Below are 21,362 nucleotides of genomic sequence, written 5' to 3'. Positions count from 1 at the left end.
TATCTGTAAAGGCCTGCTAAGTAAAGTTACAATACCAATTGTTGGGGCAATGGGAAATAGAGTTTTGAGGCCATTCCTACAACTCATGGAGCATACAGCTGGAGATACCGAACTGAATCATTAGTTTCTATATGTGCCAGAATGTCCTTTTACATTATTAGATTTATTAATGCAAGTTAAATGCTCAAGTAACTCGATGTGACGCTGAGCAGCAAGAGTTGAGGTAAGAGGGAGGAAATGTGGGGAGTTAGGAGTTATGGTGCTTGTCTTCCTAAGGAAACTTCGCACATGTCACAGCTCTGCTTTCCTGGAAATGGCTAAATGCACATCTGTCTGCCAATCTTGAAGTGCTGAATGAGTTCCTTATTTTGCTTTGCTTATGTGCTTGTGGCTTTACCTATTACACTCTTTTTATTTAGATGGCCATTTTCTTTTACCCTTCTTACTCTGTTCTCCATCCTCCTGTGAGGGAGTGACCAAGCGCCTGCGTGGGACCCAGCTGCCTACCAGGACTTGCCCAGCAACACCCACGTAAATTACAGATTTGTCTGTTATAAATTTGCATAGAAAAATACATGAAAGCCAACCGACACGAGATTCGCAGTATAAACGAGGCTTGCCTCTTCTTGTCTCGCCCCCTATTTTCACCTGCGTAACGAAACAGCCGCAGCCAGGATCAGTCTGTATCTTTGGATAGGTGCATCTGGCTGGGACAAGGCTTTATGTCATCGGAAACGCCGGTGCCCGGGTTTCTGTAGCGGACACCCTCGCTCGGGGTTGCTATGGATGTTCGGCGGCTCCGAGGCCGGGCAGCCCGTGAGCACACATCCAGCAGCTCCCGCAGCTCCCTCAGGGCCCCGCCAAGGGCACGTCTCCGCCCGCTCCCCCCGCGGCTCGCGCGCGCCGCAGCCCCTCCCCCGCAGGCCTCGCGCTGGCGGGCGGGGCGCGCGCGGACGGCGGGGCGGGGCCGCGCGCGGCGCGGGGGCCGCGGTGCGGAGCGCGCGCGACGGGTGGAGGCGTGGCGGTGCCCGCGCGCCCGCCTCGCGCCCCCCGCCCCCGCCCCGCCGTGTTGTCTCCGCGCGGCCGCGGCCGCGGCTCTCTCGCGAGAGCGGCGTTGGCGCCGTGACCTCCATGTGAGCGCGGCGGCGCTCCCGGTAAACACTGCCCGGGCCGGGCCATGGCTCCCGCCGCCTCCCCATAGCTCTGCCCGCCGCCTCCCGCACCGCCTCGGCGGATCGGGGAGCGCCGCGGGAGCCGCTCCGCTCCCGTCCCTCTCCGCGCCCCGCGAGCGGGGCCGGCGGCTCGGATTGCGGCGGGAGTGTCGCGCCGTTCAGGGGGTTTGAAATTCCTGCCCTGCCGAGACGAACACAAAGAGCGGGAGAGCTCCGGACCCCTCCCCTGCAGTCCCACGCCGCCGGCGCTCACCCGCGGAGCGGCCCCAGCCCTGCTCCGGGCCCCGCTCCCGTGCCCGTGGCCGGGCGGGCGGCACCATGTGGATCCAAGTCCGCACGATCGACGGCACCGAGACCCAGACCATCGACGACCTGAGCCGCCTCACCAAGATCGAGTGCCTGCGGGAGAAGATCCAGGAGACCTTCCGCGTGAGCCCCGACCGCCAGCGCCTCTTCTACCGGGGCAAGCAGGTGAGGCGGGAGTTGCCATGCCCGGGCGGACCCTCTGCGGTCACCGCTTGTCCCGGATCCGGCTCTGTGCGTCGCGGGGGTCCCCGTCTCTACCCATGTGCCGTCCTGTGGCTCCCGCTTTTGTTTACTCCCGGGCCCGGGAGAGGTGGGGAGCGGGAGCCCCCGCCGACAGGCTGCTCCGGGACCCCGCGCCCCCCCTTTCTCGCGGAGGGAGTAAAAATGCGAGGGAGTAAATCCCCCCTCCGTGTGCCAGCGAGGGCCCTTTGTGTGTTTATTTTCTCACCTGAGCGATTGGAGGCTCCTCCCCCGGCCCCCGCCTTCATCCTGCCCAAGTGACAGGGTGGCCGGAGGGATGCGGGGGAAGGAGGGAGCTGCGCCCCCCCGGTGTCCCCCGCCCCGCCGCAGCCTCGGCCGGGCAGGGCGGGAAGCGGGCGGACTGCGAGCGGTTTCCACGGAAAACGCCGCTCCGGGTCCGCACGTGGCAGGGCGGGGAGAGGCGGCGGCGCGGGGTTAATTTCGCGGGCACAAGTTGTGATCCGCGGGTATCCTGGGTTGGCGAGCCCCGGTGTGTCCCGGGCAGGATCGGGGAGGCGCTTCACCTCGAGCGGGGCAGCCCGGTGTAGCAGGGGTGACTGTCTGGAAGCGTTCTGTGAGCTGGTACTTCCGCTGCCCTCCTGGGCTGAATACAGTTTGTTCCGAATAGGTCGCCTCAGGCTGTAACTTTGTTGCTGAAGGGTGTAACCTTTGAAGCTGCGTTACATAAACTAAGTGCTCGGTGCTGGAGTTGTGAAAGTGAGTCTCAGCTATTACCTGGCACGAAAGGCACCGGATGTGTCACTGGGAAAGTGACTCTTGAAATGCATCTTCATAGAGCAGATGACTGTTGTAGTGTTTGCCTAAGCTGAGTAATACAGGGCAGTGGGATTTCTGCCACAAAAGAGATAAAGCGTGTATCTTTATAAATAAGGGGAAAAAACTTAGGAAATACAAATTTAAATGTTGACCAGGAGGCAAGCATTAGCAGCTGGATGCTAAGGCTAGATTGTGAATCCAATAGCAAATGACTATATTTTTGCGTTCTACAAGTTGCTGAGGGTGAGGGTGGTGTTGGAGGACAGGTCTGTAAAGAACACTCAGGACAATTGCATGTTTCTCCGATGGGGCCCAATCAAGGAACACCAGTCTTGAAGTTGTGTGGTGTGTGCTGGCACATCTCTTTGAGTGCAGAGGTTGGTGTGGAACACGAGGTTTACCCAAGAAGCAGGGAAGATGAGCCTGTAATGAGTTGTACTTTTCTGTGTAGTCTGAAAGTGACCAGACCAATTAGCGTGAACATATTAGTTAACAGATGTCTCTTGCTTAAGAAAATGCAGTAGTGAAATTTCCTACATGAGCAGCATTTGTGAGTATAGTACTTAGTATATATCCAATTTAGGACACAGCTGGGATTATGTTCAGTGAAGAGTTAGGGAGTTCTTTTTTATAGTTTCACTCCTCATAAATGCCCATTTTTTTGCAATTATCATAATTAATTCTGAAATTTCTTTGTTGATCATGGGTTGCTTTTCTGTTTCCATGGTGCTTGTAAGTAGAAAAAAGGTCAGAAGGGTTGCTCTTGCACAAGTAAAACTGGATGTTGAGAGACGTGAGCAAAGGAAACTGTAAACAACTTCAAGTCTCTCAGGGCTGCGATAAAATAAATCAAAATAAAAAAGGGCACTTCAATTAAATATGAGGTGAACAGAAAGCAATATATTGAGGTGGAAACTTGAAAAAACCTGGAGACTGCTGTATGTGTTGTAAAAAATATTATCTGAGCCAAAGTCTTTTCTTATTTGGTTAACACTCAACATGGTTAAATCTGTACAGTCTGCTAGTAGAACCACGAGTTTACTGCTGCATACTGCTTACTGTAGGCTCTCTAGAAGTACTCAGATCTTGCAGGTGGTGGGAAGACTGACTATGTAATGACGTTCTAAAAATAGGAGGAATGTGAGGTTATAAGGATGTAGGAACCTAAGTGAGTCACCATTTATGGGCTGAATTTTGACATCATTGTGCTCTTAGCTTGCAGTAGAGAACAGCTTCAACTAACGTTTTGGGCTGGAGCCATTACTTTGCAGTTCTTCATGAGTGCCCATGTCCAGTTAATGTAGTTTATGTGGTATACTGTGATTTGCTGTTGTCTGATCTTCAAACACATATGCAAGAATGTAAGTGGGCAGTACATCACATGCCTGTTCTTAAGGGCTAAAATACCCTGGAACTGCTGGACAAAACTTAGTGTTGTGATTAATGTAGTACTTTGTATTACTGTTGTGGTGTTTGTTTTTTTTCTTTTTTTTTTTCTTGTAAAACCCAGAAAAAACACTACTTTATTGAATAGGCTGGTGTCTGTTTTTTAACTTTTACTGCAGTTCACATGTGGAAGTGAAGATTGAGCCAGATAGTATTACAGTATAACATGGTCTGGTCTGTGAGGACATCCTGGACTCTCTGGGATCCGCATTTCTGCAGAGCTGAGTAACTGTAGATTGAGGTAGAACTTTCTGAGGAAAGGGAGTAATAATGTTTGTATAGTTCTTTAGTGTGCTGCAATAACCTAGTCTGCAGTTAGCCACAGAAGTCTGCTGAACATTAAAACCTGCAGTGATGTCTCTTGCTTTCTTTCTTGAAGAAGGTGGATAGTTGTCTGGAAGGATTTTCTTGGAGGGCCACAAATATTTCCTTATGCTTGAATAAAACATATTCTAACCTTGCTCCACCACTGACTATTCATATCTAATGCTTTTTCGATGTTATTTGTTAACTCTGAGTAAAGTGGTAAATTACAATGCATTGTGTGGAGGTTTCTTAGAGAAATTCAGAAAAACAAGATAAGACAAGCTGACTTCCAGCAGCATATTCTCTCTCCTAACTGGAAAAACCTATGAAGCTGCTCTTGATGAGAATAGAAGTTCTCAGTTTATTCAAGGAAGTGAAGGAGATATCTTGGCATTTCGACCTACCAGACCAGATTTCTATAGAATCAAGTTATAGTTATTGCAGGATTTCTAGCTTTCAGTTACAATGATGGAAAAATAGAGCAGTAAAAATACATTGAAGTTTAAATTTGAAACCTTCCAGAGAGCTTATGTTTTGCACAGAACTTAACATGCACCATTTTGTACTTTAGCAATACTGGTTGTTTGTGGAAGGTAAAAAGTAATGTCTTGTGTTGGCTTTTTTTCGTCACCCCATCCCATCTCACTGGAATTCGAATTCAGTGAAAACTTGTAAATGGCTGTTGTTAAAAAAAAAAAATCTCAATACCTTTTCCATAGTGCTTACGCGAGTTGGGGAAAAACAGGACATTGGACACCAAAGGTTTCTTTGTCAGATGTAAGAGGAAGTGAACTGAAACTGCTTTTGAAGCCATTAATCTTGTTGGTGAGGAAACCACTCCTAACCTGTTTCATGGACGTTGTGGTTTAACCCCAGCTGGAGATGAAAATACCATGCTCAGTCACTGCCCCACCAGCAGGATTGGAGAGAGAATTGGAAGGATAAAAGCTAGAAAACTTGTGGGTTGAGATAAAGACAGTTTAATAGGGAAAGCAAAAGCCATGCACACAAGCAAAGAAAAATAGGGAATTAATTCACAGCTTCCCATGGGCAGACGGGTGTTCAGCCATCCTGAGGAGAGCAGGGCCCCATCCCATGTAACAGTTGCTTGTGAAGGCAAATGCCATTACTCCAAACCTCCCCCTTCCTCCTTCTTCCTCCCCCCAGCTTTGTATACTGAGCATGATGTCATTGGTCTGGAATATCCCTTTGGTCAGTTTAGATCACCTCCCCTGGCTGTGTCTCCTCACAATGTCCCGTGCACCTCCACCTTCCTTGCCAGTGTGGCAGTATGAAAAGCAGAAAAGGCCTTGGTTCTGTGCAAGCACTGCTCAGCAATAACAGAAACATATCTATATTGTCAACCCAAATCCAAAACACAGCCCCACACCAGCCACTGTGAAGAAAGTTAACTCTACTCCAGCCAAAACCAGCACAATGGGAGACTGAAATCAGCAGGTGGAAGTGAGAGTATTGAAGCTGTCTATTTACTTGGTATGAAAGTTGCTGCAAATCAGGCCTACTTCAGTAGAAGAAATTTAGCTCTGCTTTAAGGCACAAAAATATGTGGTAGTACGCACCGTGTTACTTAGCCGTGCAAGTTTACTGTTAAGTATAGTTTCTCAGACCCATGCTGTAATGCCCAAGTGTTTAAGGTTTTGTTTCTGTAAAATTTAACTGAAACATGAGAGGGGTAGGAGGAGTGGAGGACCTTTATTTTTGCATGAGAGCATCCTTGTGATAAAGTAGCTTCAGTGAGACACAGTTAAAAATCTAGCAATAGGGTGTGCTTTTATTAGACAAGACCTCTTTAGCTTCTGGGGACCTGGGCTGGCACATGAGTAATGGATAGAATATCATGTGAGTTTAAGCTTCCAAGCTTCGGGTTTGTAAAATGCATTTTTAAGTGCTTCTTTATATCTACAGCTTGGATGAATTTCCAGAACGATAGAAGAGCTTTACTCCTGGAGTATTTCCCTCAAGAATGGGAGTGCTAAACCTATTCATAGAACAACTGAGTTTCTTAACACGGACTCTTTCCAGCTTTATTTTGTCTGGAAAATTGTAAACATTTTCAGCTGAAGCTGTCCAAACCCCATCTGCTTCAGACAGAAATCTGGGGTGAGAAATCTTCAGCTGGAGCAGTTAAGTTTTATATTTCAGAGAAACAGTTTGAAGAAGTCTTAAAAGGGAAGTGATTACCATTCTTTGAAGCTGGTAATAAGTTGCTCTGTAGAGTGAGGAGAGTTATCTGGAGTCTTCAGGGCAGATACAATCATATTGCTTACCAAAATTCTTGACACATTCATAGTGTATACTTGGAACTTATATGGCATTAGATTTAGTAGCCCTATGAGTGAGGTTTTTTTATATGATTGCAGAAGTTGTTTACTAAAATCATCTTCCGGTTAAATTTTTAATGTAAAACTAATAATGCAATTTACCATTCCTTGATATGATTATCTTTGTTATTCAGAGCACCTAAACAAACTGAAGGAAAAGCAGAAGCATGGGTCAAAACAGAATACTTTGTACTGTTTTGCATGTATTACTTAAGTACTAGGAACTTGGAAAAACATCACATAAACTCTAAGAAATTGTAGCCAACTAGATTTTATGGCTGTTATTCACAGAATATGCTGAGTTGGAAGGGACCCACCATGAGCATCGAGTCCAGCTCTTAGCCCTTCACAGCACATCCCCAAGAGTCACACTGTGTGCCTGAGTGTCACACATACATGTAATTTAGTTAGGATAATTTGGTACATGTACTTTTAAAATTAATATGGAAGTTCTTGGAAAATGAGGTGGATTTTTTTTAAATTAGAAAGGACTCTACAAACCCTTAGATGCAGAACAGACCTGATGCAAGGCCTACACTGACACTTCATAGTGAGGATTTCCTATGATGGAATATGATCAGATGTTGATATCAATAATATTGATAGAAGTTATCAGAGGATTCTCTTTTTAAAAGCTATTAACTGAATCTCTATTCCTATGATTTAACAATAAAATTATGTAAAAATATACTTGGTTATTGATTTTTTGGTTTTGGCTTTGGGGTTTTGTTTTTTAGTTTTTTCTTGTTGATTATGGCAGCTTGATAATAACCAGTTCTTCATTACAGGTGTCCTTACAAGCTGCAGATAGTCATTTGCTCTCACTGGCACCACTTGCTGAAGTTCAGTTGCCTGTGCTGTAGAAGCCCATACCATCATACAGGAGGTACTTGACCCCTCTCATCTAATCAGCACAGAGATGGATGAGTCTTTCCATGCTTCTGAGGATTTCAGTGCAGCTTTATATTTTGACATGCCTTTTTTTTTTTTTTATGAAAGTATCAGGTAATCCTAAATATCATCCAGAAGACACCATGAACTTTTATTTACCTAATTAGAAGGTTCCTGAGAACACAGAAAGAAGAGAAACCTTGCGGTTTTAACTTCAAGCTAAAAATTAATGAGCAGATGTTCCTTTAATGGGATTTAGAGTTGTGTCCAAGAAGAAAATATCATATCTAAATTAAATTTTTTTTCCTGTATCTCACCCAGTAATAGAAGGATAAATAATCTTCAAAACATGAACAGCTTTTTAAAAAGTTTAACGTGGAAGAGGTGCAGACTTGAACCCTGCTTGAGACTGAGAATGGCTGCCTTCACCATGATCTTCTGATAAAGTAAAGAAGTTCTTTTCTTACATCTCTTGACTTTCAGCTCTTTTTTGTTGGCACTAATCTTGTACACTAGAATCTATTTTGGATTGTGTTTATTCCTGATTAAAAAGTAAAATATGTTGGTACCACCTGTACACTTTGTAAATAATTTTGTAGAAATGGTGTAAAACCCACTTGCTTATTGGAGAATGTGGTCTTAAAATGTGGACTTTTGTCCTTAATTTTAGTTACAGAACTTCAGGAAAAGTGTGAATTTCTTCTCGAGAAAACTGGTTTTGTTGATTGAGTACAAAGATGACTAATATACATTTTGTCATGGTTTTTGTACTGAGATTGATGTGTAATTACAAACAGTGTCAGCAACAAGATTCTGTAATTTCTTCCTAGGTTGTGCGGGATTTTGTAGCATACCAGACTTCCTCTTTGTGTGGAGAGTTGAACAAGCACAGCAAATCCACAATGTAGTGTGATCAAACTCTTTGGTTGTAACAGAAGTTGTAGAAAAGCCTTTCTTAGCATATTCTTCTATCCCTAGGAGTTCCCTTTGCTGTATGCTTTCTACTGAGACTGTGGGATTCTCTGTTAGAATATGGTACCTACCTAAAATACAGTTTATTGACAGTAAGTCATTTGATACTACTAAGATTGCCTTTTTTTTAAGTCCAGGGCAGGTTGTTAGCTGTCGTGTAACATGCATAAGTTCTCAAAATGGGGCGTATTCTCTGATATGAAGACTAGTTTGTCCTACCGCGTTCATGTGATTTTTGATGGCATCTTGTCTTCAGACGTTCTTGTAGGCTGCTCTGAAATGTGCACTCTTGTGGCAAAAAATCAACAGAAATGAGTCTCATTTGGACCGTATTTTCCAGACACCAATAACTTCTTTGGTTAGTGTTTTATGAAGTGTTGTGGCCTGTCTGTATTCTATTCTGGAGGGATGTGGATCTAGACACTTGGAGAACTTGGTTGTCCAGATGATTCACCTACATGAGTGCTGAAGAGAGAGAGCAAAGACAGAGCAATAATTTTATTTTTTAATTAATAAATTTTCCTTCTTGAAATGAGGCAATAATCTGTTGTTTGTGTCTGTTTATTTTTAACAGCAAGCCATGAAATCCAAACCAGGATAAAAAGCACTAATAAGGATAACTTAGGAATTCTTTTTTGCTTCTGATGGTGCCCTAGGGTTTTTTTTTTTTTTCCCCCCCCCCAAGTCAGATAGACATTTATTTCCTATTTAAGAAGGTAAATCTTTATTGTAGTTAGTTTTTTTATGAGAGTGATTGGTGTTGCTGTCTAGTTTGTATTAGGATCTTTGCTAAAGCCAGCAGCAATAAGGAAGGGAGAGTTAGGAGAAAACATTCAGGAGTACCATTGTGAACAGTATGAACAGGCTGTCCTTATGACTACACAGGATATATGTAAAAACCTCATTTAAAATGTGGAGAGAGTATAATGAAGCCTGCACTTGAGAACCAGTCTGCCTTAGACATGTGAGAAGGAGCCACTAAACCTCATAGATGTGGAGTCTTTGCTTAAAGATGTTTGCATTTTTATCCTCTTAATATAACAGATTGTCTGAGGAGTTTTATTGTTCAGGGCCAGGAATATCTTTTTGGACCCTCAACAGTTACTGCTACATCACTCAAAAACTGTCATTGATGGCATTAGAACTGCCCCATGTGCAAGAATATAGGATGTTTAAGTGGAATCATCACCAGATAGAGCAGCCTGTATTTTTTGACAGAGCAGCCTGTACGAGACTTGTAACAGGTACTATTGAAACTACAGTTGCTTGAGAAGTAAGAGGATCTCCTGGAGTTGCAAACACTTGAAGACAGCACATATTAAATGTCCCAGTTCATATAAAGACAGTAACTTTCTTTTTGTGGTTGTCTACTAGATCCTCTTTTATTTAACCTTTGTCTCTGTTGCAGCTGAGGAAACTGTACTTCCTTGGGAAACAATTCCAGTACCCAGTTATTGTAAAAACCTGACAACATGCCTAGTACTTTGGATGTGGTTAATACATGAGTTTGAATATCCTGGAATCCTGAAGCATTCTTTTCAGATACAAGTTTTTCATGTGAAATAAAAATACTTTTTGGGTTCTCTTTCAGCTTTGAAAGTGTAAACAAACTGAGCACACTCTGAAACTGGCTGAAGTCCTTAAGCGAAGGGTACAGTGTTGTGCAGTAAAGGTTATTAAAGTTTTCTTGTTCTGTATTGGTCCCATTGCCCAGAACTCACTTATTACATACTGGTAAGCTGATTTTGAATTTTCAGTTAGGCTTTTCATTACTAGATGCTGGTTAGAGATGTGTTGGAATGCTTCTGTGGAATTCAATTCCAACAACCTTCCTGCAGGCAAAAAAAGCTTAGTTTTGTACATCAGTCTTGAGATAGGAAATACCAGTAGTTATAAAAGTCCACATTGCTTGCATAAATGAGTACCCTGCTGGAAGTTATAGGTTCTGGATTTCTTCAGACTAACTTACCCTCTGGATAACTCCTGTAAACAACTCTTAACCAAGGTTCTCTACTGAACTTGAGCTCACAGCTCTTTACCCTTGTTCATTTCCTGTTCAGTTTGCAAGGTGCATGTAATGCCTATGCAGAATAAAAGATTGGTGTTGCTTAACTTTTCATCATACTTTGCTAATTAAAGAACTCACCTGCATTCATTATGGTTTCTTTAATCTCTATTGCTAGATATAGGCATTGCTCTAGTTCTTGGAAAAGATACCCTCAGAAGATGCTTAAAGGCACAGTTTCATAAGTGATTAAATATCTTGATTGTCAAGTGGAATGGCTGGATTAAGGTGACCCAGGGACTTATGCTTCTGGATCACACATTAAGATAATAACAGTAGGTAATGTGTTCTTATAGGAATTATTATGTGCTTTCTTGAGAGGTCTCTCTACAAGCTGTATAACCCATAATGAACTGTACTTCTGCTGGGACTTTTAGTTAATGTGATAATAATTGGGAAATTACTTGCCAGGCTTAATTTTTTTCCCTCAGGTAATGCAGTGTCATACCACGTTCTGCATGATCGTTCATGTTCGCGTGAGTGCAGCTTCTACATACTTTTAAAGTAGTTTGTGGCTTGACGTTATAAGACGGTTCTTCTAATAGTGGTAGTAGGTAGGTATCACTTCCAGTATTGCATTGCTACAGCTGCTCTCGTGTAGTAGAGTAAGCAGTGTTGTCTTACCTTTAAGTATCTATAACAACCTTTTTTAGGAATATTTTGAAATTGGTAGTGTCTGTAACATATGATGGTAAGAGTCCATTTGAAAGATGTAATCTGTTTCTCTACTTGTATTTAGAATAATGAAAGACTGTTAGATACGGTAAAGCTAGCTGCTCTTTAGTGCCATTTCATTCAGAATATGTTAATGAAGCCTCAGGGGCTTTTGAAGCATACCAGTCATTAAGAGGAAGAAAAACTGAAAGTAAAATCTACTGCTAAGGGAACAAATGCATCTTCTTGTAATGACAGGAGGATCAGAAGAGCTAGCAAAATTTTGTAAATGAAGTTGCCTGTTCAGTTATTTTTGCTTTAGTACATGTTCTAATCACTCATTAAGAAATCATAACTGACTTGAATGAGATTGATTATCTGGTAATTGCGTGATTACTTTGTTTCTCATTTGCATGTATAAACTTGTGAATGGCAAGTGTCCTTAAATGCTTAGTGAATGATTAAGCAACCATGTAATGTTTGTTTCTTTTCTTTTAATACACCCACCAGGCAAACATATTTTCAGGGAATCTTAGTACCTTTGTGCAGCAGAATGAGATGAAATTCTTTATTGTAATTCAAGAAAGAACATCTTATAGTTCTACTCTTCTTCTGTATGGAATGGATTTTTTTAAACACTGTTTTCCAATTTTGTTATTCAAACGATTTCAATTGTCAGTGATGCAGTAATGCTAGATATAGGTATACTTGCAGATTCACACCTTAGTTCTTGCAAGGCAAAAAGGATGTGAACTTGATTCTGCTTATAGAGTTTCTGTGTTCTCTCCTTTGTTTCTAGAAGCTAACACTGTTGCAGTGTCCTTGGCTTGGTCTAAATTTACACAGTTGCTCATACTTGAGAACATACTTTTTGCTCATATTATAAACAGGTGCTCTTTCCCTGTCATGTTGCCAAACACTACAAACTGCCTTGTGAAGTGTGCTTAGAGTAATCTTATCTTTGTTACAGTGCTTTTAGACTTAAATGTAACTTCACTAGTCATAAAATGACTATTTTGGTGTCACAAAATATTCCTGAAAGAATACAGATGATAAAAACAGAGGAAAAAACTTGTGATCACAGAATCATGGAACGGTTGGGTTGGAAGGGACCTTAAAGATCATCTAGTTCCAAACTCCCTGCCATGAGCAGGGACAGTTTCCACTAGACCAGGTTGCTCAGTCTTTTTTTTTTTTGCCTCTCATGCTAATAGGGAGGATTTAGTTTTGTATTGGATATATAACTTATTCTGCAGTCATTACTGAATGGTGTATTATTTCAAGGTGATTATTTGGTTTTGTTTTGGGTTTATTTGTACTCTGAATATAAGAATAGCACTTTAAACTTAAAACGGTGATAATGCAAACCTCGTTTGGTATGGAAAGCCCCCAGTCTTGTTGTAGGGCTGCAAGAACACTTCTGTCCCCTTTGTTAAAGACTTTTCAAAGGGATAGAAATGTATAATATATGACATGGTGAGACAGAAAAGGTTGCTTGAGCTTCTTAAGTAGCTTGCTCCTCAGTATGAAGACCTAAGCCTACACGTCCTGGCATATGATGTGGTGTTGGTAGTCACCTGTAGAATCACAGTTGCTGGAGGTCTCCCCTCTAAGGCTTGCATTCCTCTAATAATTACAGCATGAAAATCTTCAGTACAGCTTTGTATGCTGTGTGTTGAACTGGTTTGAAAACAGTCAGCATTACAAGGTTTGTTCCTGTAGCTGTTGACCAGACAGCTGTGTCAGCTTCAATTACTTTGAAACAAGCTGTGAGTTCTCCTGTTTGTAGATCCAGTTGTACGTGCGTACAATTGTTATCAGCAGTAAAGAGAGTAATTTTTTTTTCACATGGATCTTAGATTTGTGGAAGAAGAACTGATTAATTTCTTGACTGTCGGCTGTCCCCTGCCCTTTAGAGCTTCTTGAGAAAGCAGAGGGGATGGAGGAAGAAATATGCATTCCACTTTTGTCTATCCTGAGATCATTTGAACGTTAGAGAAAACATTCAAATTAACATTAATGAGAAACTTGAGAATTCCTTCTTTATTTTTTTCTGTTCCTTCCTGCTCCCTGCTTTTTCTTGTCGTACCGATACTGCCTATAAGCTCATGAAAACAGTTCTGTTTGGAAAGATTCATGAAACATCAAGTTGTATTGAAAGTAGCAACTATTCTTGGAAAAAGGGTAGATAATATTTTTGTTGCAAAAGTAGTTTGGAAAGATGTGGGAGTTTTTTAAGTCATGCATGTTCTTCTCCCAGTGCATCGTGAAGTAAAGTGTAATACTAGTTTCGATATCTCAAAGCATTGTATTGTACTCTTAGGTGAACCAAATCTCTACTTCAAAGATGCTGCAGGTCATTGAGCGTTTAACTGAGCAAAGTAGCAGTGATCACTACTCCCTGTATTTCTTTCCTAACACACAACTTGTCATTTCCTTGGTATGAGTTTCTTAGCTTAATTGTACATAGATGAGATCATCAGCAGGTATCTTAAAGATACCTGCTCTTAAGATAAGCAGGTATCTTAAAACTGTGCAGAGTGGGTCCAAAAATAATGTTTAGTAACCGTGTTCTAGGGATGATTTAAAATGTCTACTACTATTTATATTCTGATGTTCTGTGGGATCTAATTGCATCTGGAATATAGTGGTGCCTGATGTATGAAGTTGTTTGAGGGAGTGCTACACTGTGTGTGTTTTTTGGTTTTATAGTAGTTTTATACTTTATAGGTTTTTATAATAGTTTTAAACTGACTGATGAAAAGACTTGATTTCAAATTCAATCTTGTTTTGATCTTGGGGTGGGGACCAGGGGGATGGGGAACTTGGCTAAATCTGGAATAAGTATGTTTTTGAATGCTGTCAGTTTAGGAGGTTTCTTTTCATGAAGGCCAGTACCTATTTTTGTTTTTGCTTCCCTTTAGGTGTAGTTTCTCTTGCGCAACACTTTCAGATTTTACAGTTTTGAAAAGTAAATGGAGTTGTATGAGCATGAATTTTTTATAGGTAGATGTTTTATTTAAGAAATAGCTTGCAAAATACTAGGGAAGTGTCAGGGTACTGCCTTGCTTTCTAGAAAAGCTTGAGAAAGAGGGAATTGTGAAATTACATAGCTGAAATGCTTAGAACACAATTATTAATTTAAAACTTCTCACATATGTTTATATTTCCTGTCTATGTTATGTAAGTGACAATATGAGTTCTACCTATTTCTTTAAGAGAAAATCACTGCATTATATTGGAAGTTGATGCATAGTTAAAAAGTCCAAAGTCTGTAAAGATGTCTATTTGTAGTTTTAAGCCTTCCTTGGTGGGAGTTTGTTTTTGCATGTACTGAAGACTTAGGTTTTTATTTACCTGTAATAAATGGCTTGTCTCTTCTGGTCTGTACAATTAATGCCCATAAAAGGAAGATTTGCAAACTACTGATGTACCTTAAGGTGGAATTTTACAAGTACACATTTCTTTTGACAGCTAGAAGATGGACACACTTTATTTGACTACAATGTTGGACTAAATGACATAGTACAGCTTTTGATACGTTCTGAATCTGAAGCTCCTACTGCTGCTTCTGTGACAGATCAAGATGGAGAAGTCAATCCTTGTGCTGTTTCCAACTGCAAGAACAAAGCGAAAAAAAAAAATAGTGGATCGCCCAGTCAGCCATCTACATCATCTCGCTCATTCCTCATAGATCCTGGCATTGGACTGTACAAGGTATGTACAAACTTTAAAAGCTGGAAACTTGCCTCACTCTTTTGGGTTTGATTTTATTGCTAAAAAAGTTTGTTTTATTATTTAAAGGATTGTAACCTCATTGCTTTCTTTTATGATTTAATAATTCTCCAGTTTGTCTTAAATGAAATTCACTTCATTTAAACTAACTCCTGCAGAGTCATGAGGGTGTCCCTGTACCACTCACGTTTCAAGAGACTTCAGAAACTCTGACACATTGTGTTCTCCAAAATATGTTCTCCAGAAAGTTTAGAGTAGCTGTGAAACAAATACTTTTATGTGGACAGAAGAAGCTAATAAAGAAAATATGTGGAGGAGTGTAGCTTTTCCCCTTCTTTTTTTCTTCAAACTTGCCAAATAATTGGTTTAATACTAGTGGTTCAGTGCTGCATTAGAATGAGATAATCTCTGGAAATACACAGTTTCTTTAAGCTGTATGTGATGTGATGATTCCTCTCTTAATGTAGGGTTTTTAGGAATCACATATGTAGTATTCATTTAGTTTTGTACCTCATTTAATTTTTTTATATTATCATGTAGGATTACATCAGACTACCAGAAGTTTAATTTAAACAGAAAATGGGCAGTTTCCAGATTGCTAGTTTATTGGACATTTAGTATGTGTATATGTATGTATCTATGTATGACTATGGTAGCAATTCACCTCCTGTTTGGGTGTTTCTTTAGATAAGACATAGCCATAACAGTAATTATTTTGCTGGAAAATGTCCACAATTGCAGAGAAGGAGTAGAAGGTTGAGGCTGTGGTTAATTGGCAGACTTGCCTTAAATCGTTGAAGAACTGAGGAGACTGGCTGAGAAAACAAGTTGGGCCTCTTGCTTATCTTGTGCCTCATTACTTGTGAATTGATTACTTTTTCAGCCAGCTGTATGTTTTCTATATATAGGGAGAAAAATTAAGGGTATAGCCATTGCATTTTTTCCTATTTGTAGATAACAGTATGAATGCGTAGAGGATTTCAGTATTAGAAAACTTTGAAGAATGTATTTTTAGCCACGTTTGTAGTTCAAAGGTAGTAAAGTTGTTTAATAAAAGTCAATAGAAAAGACCATAAACTAAGCTATGTTAGATGGCTAAACAGATTGATATATTTAATAATTTTCCATTTTCTTGTTTGTCAGATAATAAGGAATCGTTTAGTTACGGGAAGAAGTAGTTTGTACAGCTTCTGTCTGAGGGAAGTCCTGTGCCTCACTGGATCTTTATTCAGAGCTAGACTCAAGAAAATACCTGTTACTTACTCTATGTTATGGATAGTTGCAACCTCTGTACCATGCTCTTTCTTTCTGATTTCAACTACCAAAAGGAAAGATAGCCTGTATGGGACCTCTAATGAAAAAAAAAATGATAGAGTTGATATTGGAAGTAAATGTTAATAATAATTAAATTATTGTTAGATGGTTAAAATAGTGATTTAAACAGAGTTCCATTGTATATTATGTAAATTAGAATGCTTTAGGTTGTTTTTTATTCCAGTTGTACCTGATGTCTGTTATTTATATGTGCTCTGAAGGACTAGTAGCAGGGTGGAATTATGTTCAAACTCCTGTTCCTTATTACTAAGACTGAAAATCATTAGTAGTATCTCATTTAAGAACTGGGGGGCCGTCTCAAGGTGAACTTGGCATCTGTGAAGGACACTGCCTTGGCTAAGCAATGGCCAAAAGGAGGAATACAAGACAAGTTACAAGAGAGGAGTTACAGTAACACTGCTTGGGCATGCGGGAATGATGTTAAAAAAACTGGAGCTCATTCAGAAGCCATGTGCATGTTTCCCCTTCTCATATGGTCTTCATAACTTTTCTTCCAAAAAACTCTGACTGTAGTAAAAAAAGTTTGACCGAAGAACACTAACTTGGAATAAAAACCACACAAACTGAATCTATAATTAAAATCAGTGTTTGTTTAATACTGTGTATAAAGAGCTACTGATAAAACAGTTCTTAAACAAGACACCTCTAACTCAAAGTAGTTGTCTTATGTGCCTCAGTGGTCTGTGGCACATAATTACTTGCCTTTATTCTTTACTAATTACTTGCCTTTATTCTTTACAAGGGTGGGAAGTATGTTTTGTAACTGTTCACATAAGATTACAGAAGCATGCATTGAAGAGGAATGATTAAGGGAGTTTGCACTAATTTATGATTTTATTCTACTTTTTTGTTGTTTTGGTGGTTTTGTTTGTTTGTTTTGTTTTGTTCGGGATCTGGTAATGATGATTTTTGACTTTGCTAACATGGTTTCTCTGGCACTTCCATAACTGGTTGCAAAAAGCAGAAGCAGATGAAGGAATCTTTACTAGTGTGTATCTTGTTCAACTGTGTTTTGGAGAAGAGGAACTAAAGCTCCCCTTTTGAGCTACAACTGATTCAAACACATAAGGTTGTGTAGGGATGCCTTCAAGAGGGTTCCTTCTAGAAGTGCCAGAATCCACTGATTATGTTTAAAATAGATTCACAGATTTAAAATGAGGCTACCCTTCTCTGATTTGTTTGTTATGTGGCTGAAATTGTCATTCTGGTAAAAAGCTGTACTTTGAATACTGTACATTGTAAGAAGAATAAGAAAATACATGTCCATGCATATGTTTTACATGGGTAGAAAAATAAAACCTTGAGTTTTGGAAGTTATCTTAGGAAGAGGAATGGAAAAAACTCAAGAAGTATTGCTTTCTTGGGATAAACTTGTTAGCTCAAACTGCTGTCCATTTTGCTTTCCAATACCTAAGGGCTGATTCACCCTAAATGTTAGAATGTTTTTGTGTTTGTTCCTGTGAAAATATAATAAGATTATTCAGATCGTAGAAACCAGCCTTTGGGGTTTCTAAGGGTGAGTATCTGTCTGGTATGATGTTGATACTTGACAAAGAGTAGAGCTTAAACCATATACATACATGTGTCTCATAGTGTTTATTAAAGATATTTTCTGTGGTATGGGTGTGCAGTAGTTCTGTTGTAATCATTTTTTTATACTTGGTGTACTTTTGAAGTATTTTAAAAATCTTTTCTTTCAGTGTTCTCAGTATTATTAAAGGAACATCTGTTTAATTGGCTGAAGACTTCAGAAAGTTAAATGTGATTTAGAATAAAAATGGTTTGGTTGCCAGTAAATTAATACCGGTAGTACTTTAGAGTACAGAAGGGAGAAATTCTTGACATAGTTTCATTTCTTACAGTCATAACATTTTGGCTGACTGTGTGGGCAACCTTGTTAGACTTATTTCATCTCTCTCCTTGAGTCTTTATTGGTTAAAAAAAATCATGGAGGCCAGAAGGGTAGAAGGTTAGATAATAACTCCAAGTTGAAGGCTCAGGGAAGTCTGTAAACTGCTGGGTTGTGAGATAGTATTTTGATGCTCTATGTGCTTGTTTTAGCCATAAAGAACAAATGGTGAAATAAGAGGAAAGTATAATGACAGATCAAGTTAATTTTCAGGTTTGGAGGGAAAAACAGAAGAAAATTAGCCTTGCTTTTTAAAATTACATACAGATTATACTAGATTTCAATGAAGGAAGAGTAATAAAATACTCAAAGTGTAAATGAAAGTATTCATGACTGCATATTCCTTGAACTTGCTTAAGCTCAACTGGTTATTATATTTGATTGTTTTATAAACAGTAGCACAGTAAGTTGACTGATTTATTTTTTCTTAATTGGAAGTATATAAAATAAGCATTAATTCATTATTTGATTTTCCTTTTAGATAAATGAATTGGTGGATGCCCGTGATGTCAGCATTGGAGCCTGGTTTGAAGCTCATATAGAAAATGTTACCCGAGCAACAAAGGGACATAAGAATGGTAAAGCTCAAGGGAAGAGTGGTAACACTTACAAAAGGACTAATGGAAACTTAAATCAAGATCATTCTAGAGAAAATGCAAATAATTTGGACAGTACACCATCCACATCTTATTCAGACTGTATGGACACTGGTGAAGAAGCTATTTATCATATCAAGTACGATGAGTAAGTGCTCCTGATACTATTTTGAGGACATCACGTATTGTTATTTGGTTTGTGTAAACCAAGAATTTCTTGAAGAAGCTTGGAGTCAAAGAAAACAAGTTCAATATTGCAACCAAGGAAAAAAATACTAAAAAATTTTTAACACTTTTCAGTTGGATGTGGCAAATCCATTGGGAGTAATGATATTTTTCATCCCTAAATACTGTAAAGTATTAATTTTCTGTCCCTATGAAACTTAAAATATATCCTTTCTCTATAAGAAAAAAAAACTTTATAACCAAATTTTGAATATGGCTTTCTCCAAGTAAAGTGTTGTTTTAATTTTTTTAATTATTTCTTATGTATATTGAATTTCTCTTAGTGGAGCTGAAGGAGAACTCCCATTAGGGCAAATTTTGTTACTTGATTTGGATTAACTTTATTTCAGATATAACAGTTGTGCACAAAATTACAGATCTGCGCTTACAGTAGAGATTTGTAATCAAGAACTTTGTGACTGAGGGCTTGAAGTTGATTCTTAAGTGGAGAGAGGGCATTAAGGGTGGGTTTTTTTCAGTGTTTGATTTTTTTTTTCCCTTCTAGTAATAACAAATTCTAAAGCCTGCAATAGGTGGATGGGAAGTCCTGAGTTTGGAAGGATTCTGTATTTATGAACAGGTTTTGCACCACTTCATTTGCTTGAGAAATCATTCAGATCTTGGTTTTTAGTAATATGTGTTAAAGCAATAATTTACACTTCTAAAGAAATAAAATTTTGAATCAGTTGAGTATTTTTAGTTTTCGATACTGAGATTAGTAAAAATACTGCAGTTTGTGCAATGTAGCATGCAGGTAGAAGGATGCAAAGCATGTTCAGTATTAACTAAAGCTAGATTTCCAAAATAAGTTTTTAGAGCAGCTATTCCAACTTCACCTATTTTAATATGTAACTCTGAGAGCACTTTTTTTTCCTCTGACTAGTAATAGATACAACTTAATGCATTTTTTTGACTCTATGCTGAGTTCAGGGTCCATATCTGTGACTGTATAAGCTCTCTACTTAAAATGTTAGAGAATTAAAAAGGTGGAAATAGAAATGCAAATATGTCATTGAATATTACAAGAAATACTTGAAAATAACTAGTCAACTATTATGATCAAAATGAAAATATTTTTTCTTGAAATTACATGTCTGTTGTGGTGTGATTTGAAAGACCTGGCTTTGAGATTACTCAATTTTGCAGTACTGTGGATATATGTAAGTTAGCAGTGAGGAAACATTTCTGAGAAAGTGTTTTTTACTGTTGCAATGAAGTTATGTTATTTTTTTGTAGATGCTATTATTTTTCATGAGTTAAAAGTACAGAAGTAGAAAAAGTTTCACAACATTTCTGATTTTTCTTTGACCTAGTCTTACTAAAGAAAAAGAAGATTGACCTCTGTTTATGTTTATTTCAGGATCTAGCTACTCCCATTCAGCAGGTAGAAACAAGTCTTTTTTTGCTCTTACAATAAGGTTATGTGAATATATACAGTACATACTTAGACAACAGAATTAGATAAGGCACAAAAGCATAATGTGGCAAGATAGTTACAATTAAGCTGATCAGTCTAAGGTATTGGAACTCAGAGTTTTGGAAAGAAAACCTATTGGAAAGTGAAACTTATACATTTATCAGTGATTGGGCTTTTGGTGGATGTTACTGATACAAATATTTCAGGGTCTCACTTTTTTTTTCTTTCAGTGTCACCCAGCATGCACATTCTTATGGTAGCTACATATGTGCTCATACCGCTTTGTTTTCATCCATTAGTGTTTACCTCTTTGATGTCTGTAGACAACATGTGTATCCTGCCACCTTTATGCTTGATGTGGATAAATAGGGAGGTCATGATGTGCTTTGCCACACAGTCAGTCATTTTTCTGCTCCAGAAACTAATTAATTTGTCTCTTCACTCCTGTTCTTCTAGGTTCGTATTTTACTGTGAGTACTATCTTCTGCACAGTTACCTGTGCCTGGTTGTTTTGTTTTTCAGGTGTGGAATGTGCATTTTGCTGCCAGATGTACTTGGCATTGTCTATCCTTGCTGTGTTGTTTTGGAGAAGCTCTTTTCCCTTTTATCTCTCAGGGGTGATGGTTCTCATGGGTAGCATAGTTTCAGCTCTGTTTTTCCTGCAACAAGTATATTCTTACATGACATCAAAACACTCTACATTATCTGAAACAGAATAAAAATTACTTACGAATGGAAGACCCAAGACTGGTTCCTGTAAAGCCATCAAAATTACTTTAATACATTGGAAGGACTATGTGTCAGAGGTGGACACGGGTACACAACTTCTCAAATCGTAACTGGTGCTCCTTTGTCTGTTACATCTTTCCAGTTTGGAAGGAAAAAAAACATGGAAAAGAAGGTTACAGTTGAGGGATAGGTCACCTGTAATGCATTGAATTTGTCTGCTCCAGCCCCCCTATGTTACTACACTC

General features: G+C 39.4%; 1 protein-coding gene across 3 annotated transcripts in view; it reads left to right on the top strand.

Annotated features, from left to right (window-relative positions):
- The first annotated feature begins 1,473 nt into the window (after nt 1-1,473).
- The window catches only part of UHRF2 (ubiquitin like with PHD and ring finger domains 2), a 79,176-nt gene continuing 59,287 nt past the window's right edge, over nt 1,474-21,362 (top strand). For all 3 annotated transcript variants that reach the window (XM_018070268.2, XM_018070269.3, XM_018070270.2), the window contains exons 1-3: nt 1,474-1,643; nt 14,646-14,888; nt 18,632-18,894. In XM_018070268.2, the coding sequence (XP_017925757.1) occupies nt 1,491-1,643; nt 14,646-14,888; nt 18,632-18,894 (659 nt within the window). In that variant the 5' untranslated portion in view covers nt 1,474-1,490. The remainder of the gene's footprint in view (nt 1,644-14,645; nt 14,889-18,631; nt 18,895-21,362) is intronic.

This window comes from Manacus vitellinus, unplaced genomic scaffold (assembly GCF_001715985.3).
Source record: "Manacus vitellinus isolate BGI_N305 unplaced genomic scaffold, ASM171598v3 scaffold_18_pilon, whole genome shotgun sequence".
Classification (NCBI taxonomy): domain Eukaryota; kingdom Metazoa; phylum Chordata; class Aves; order Passeriformes; family Pipridae; genus Manacus; species Manacus vitellinus.
This window is presented reverse-complemented; position numbering and strand designations above follow the sequence as displayed.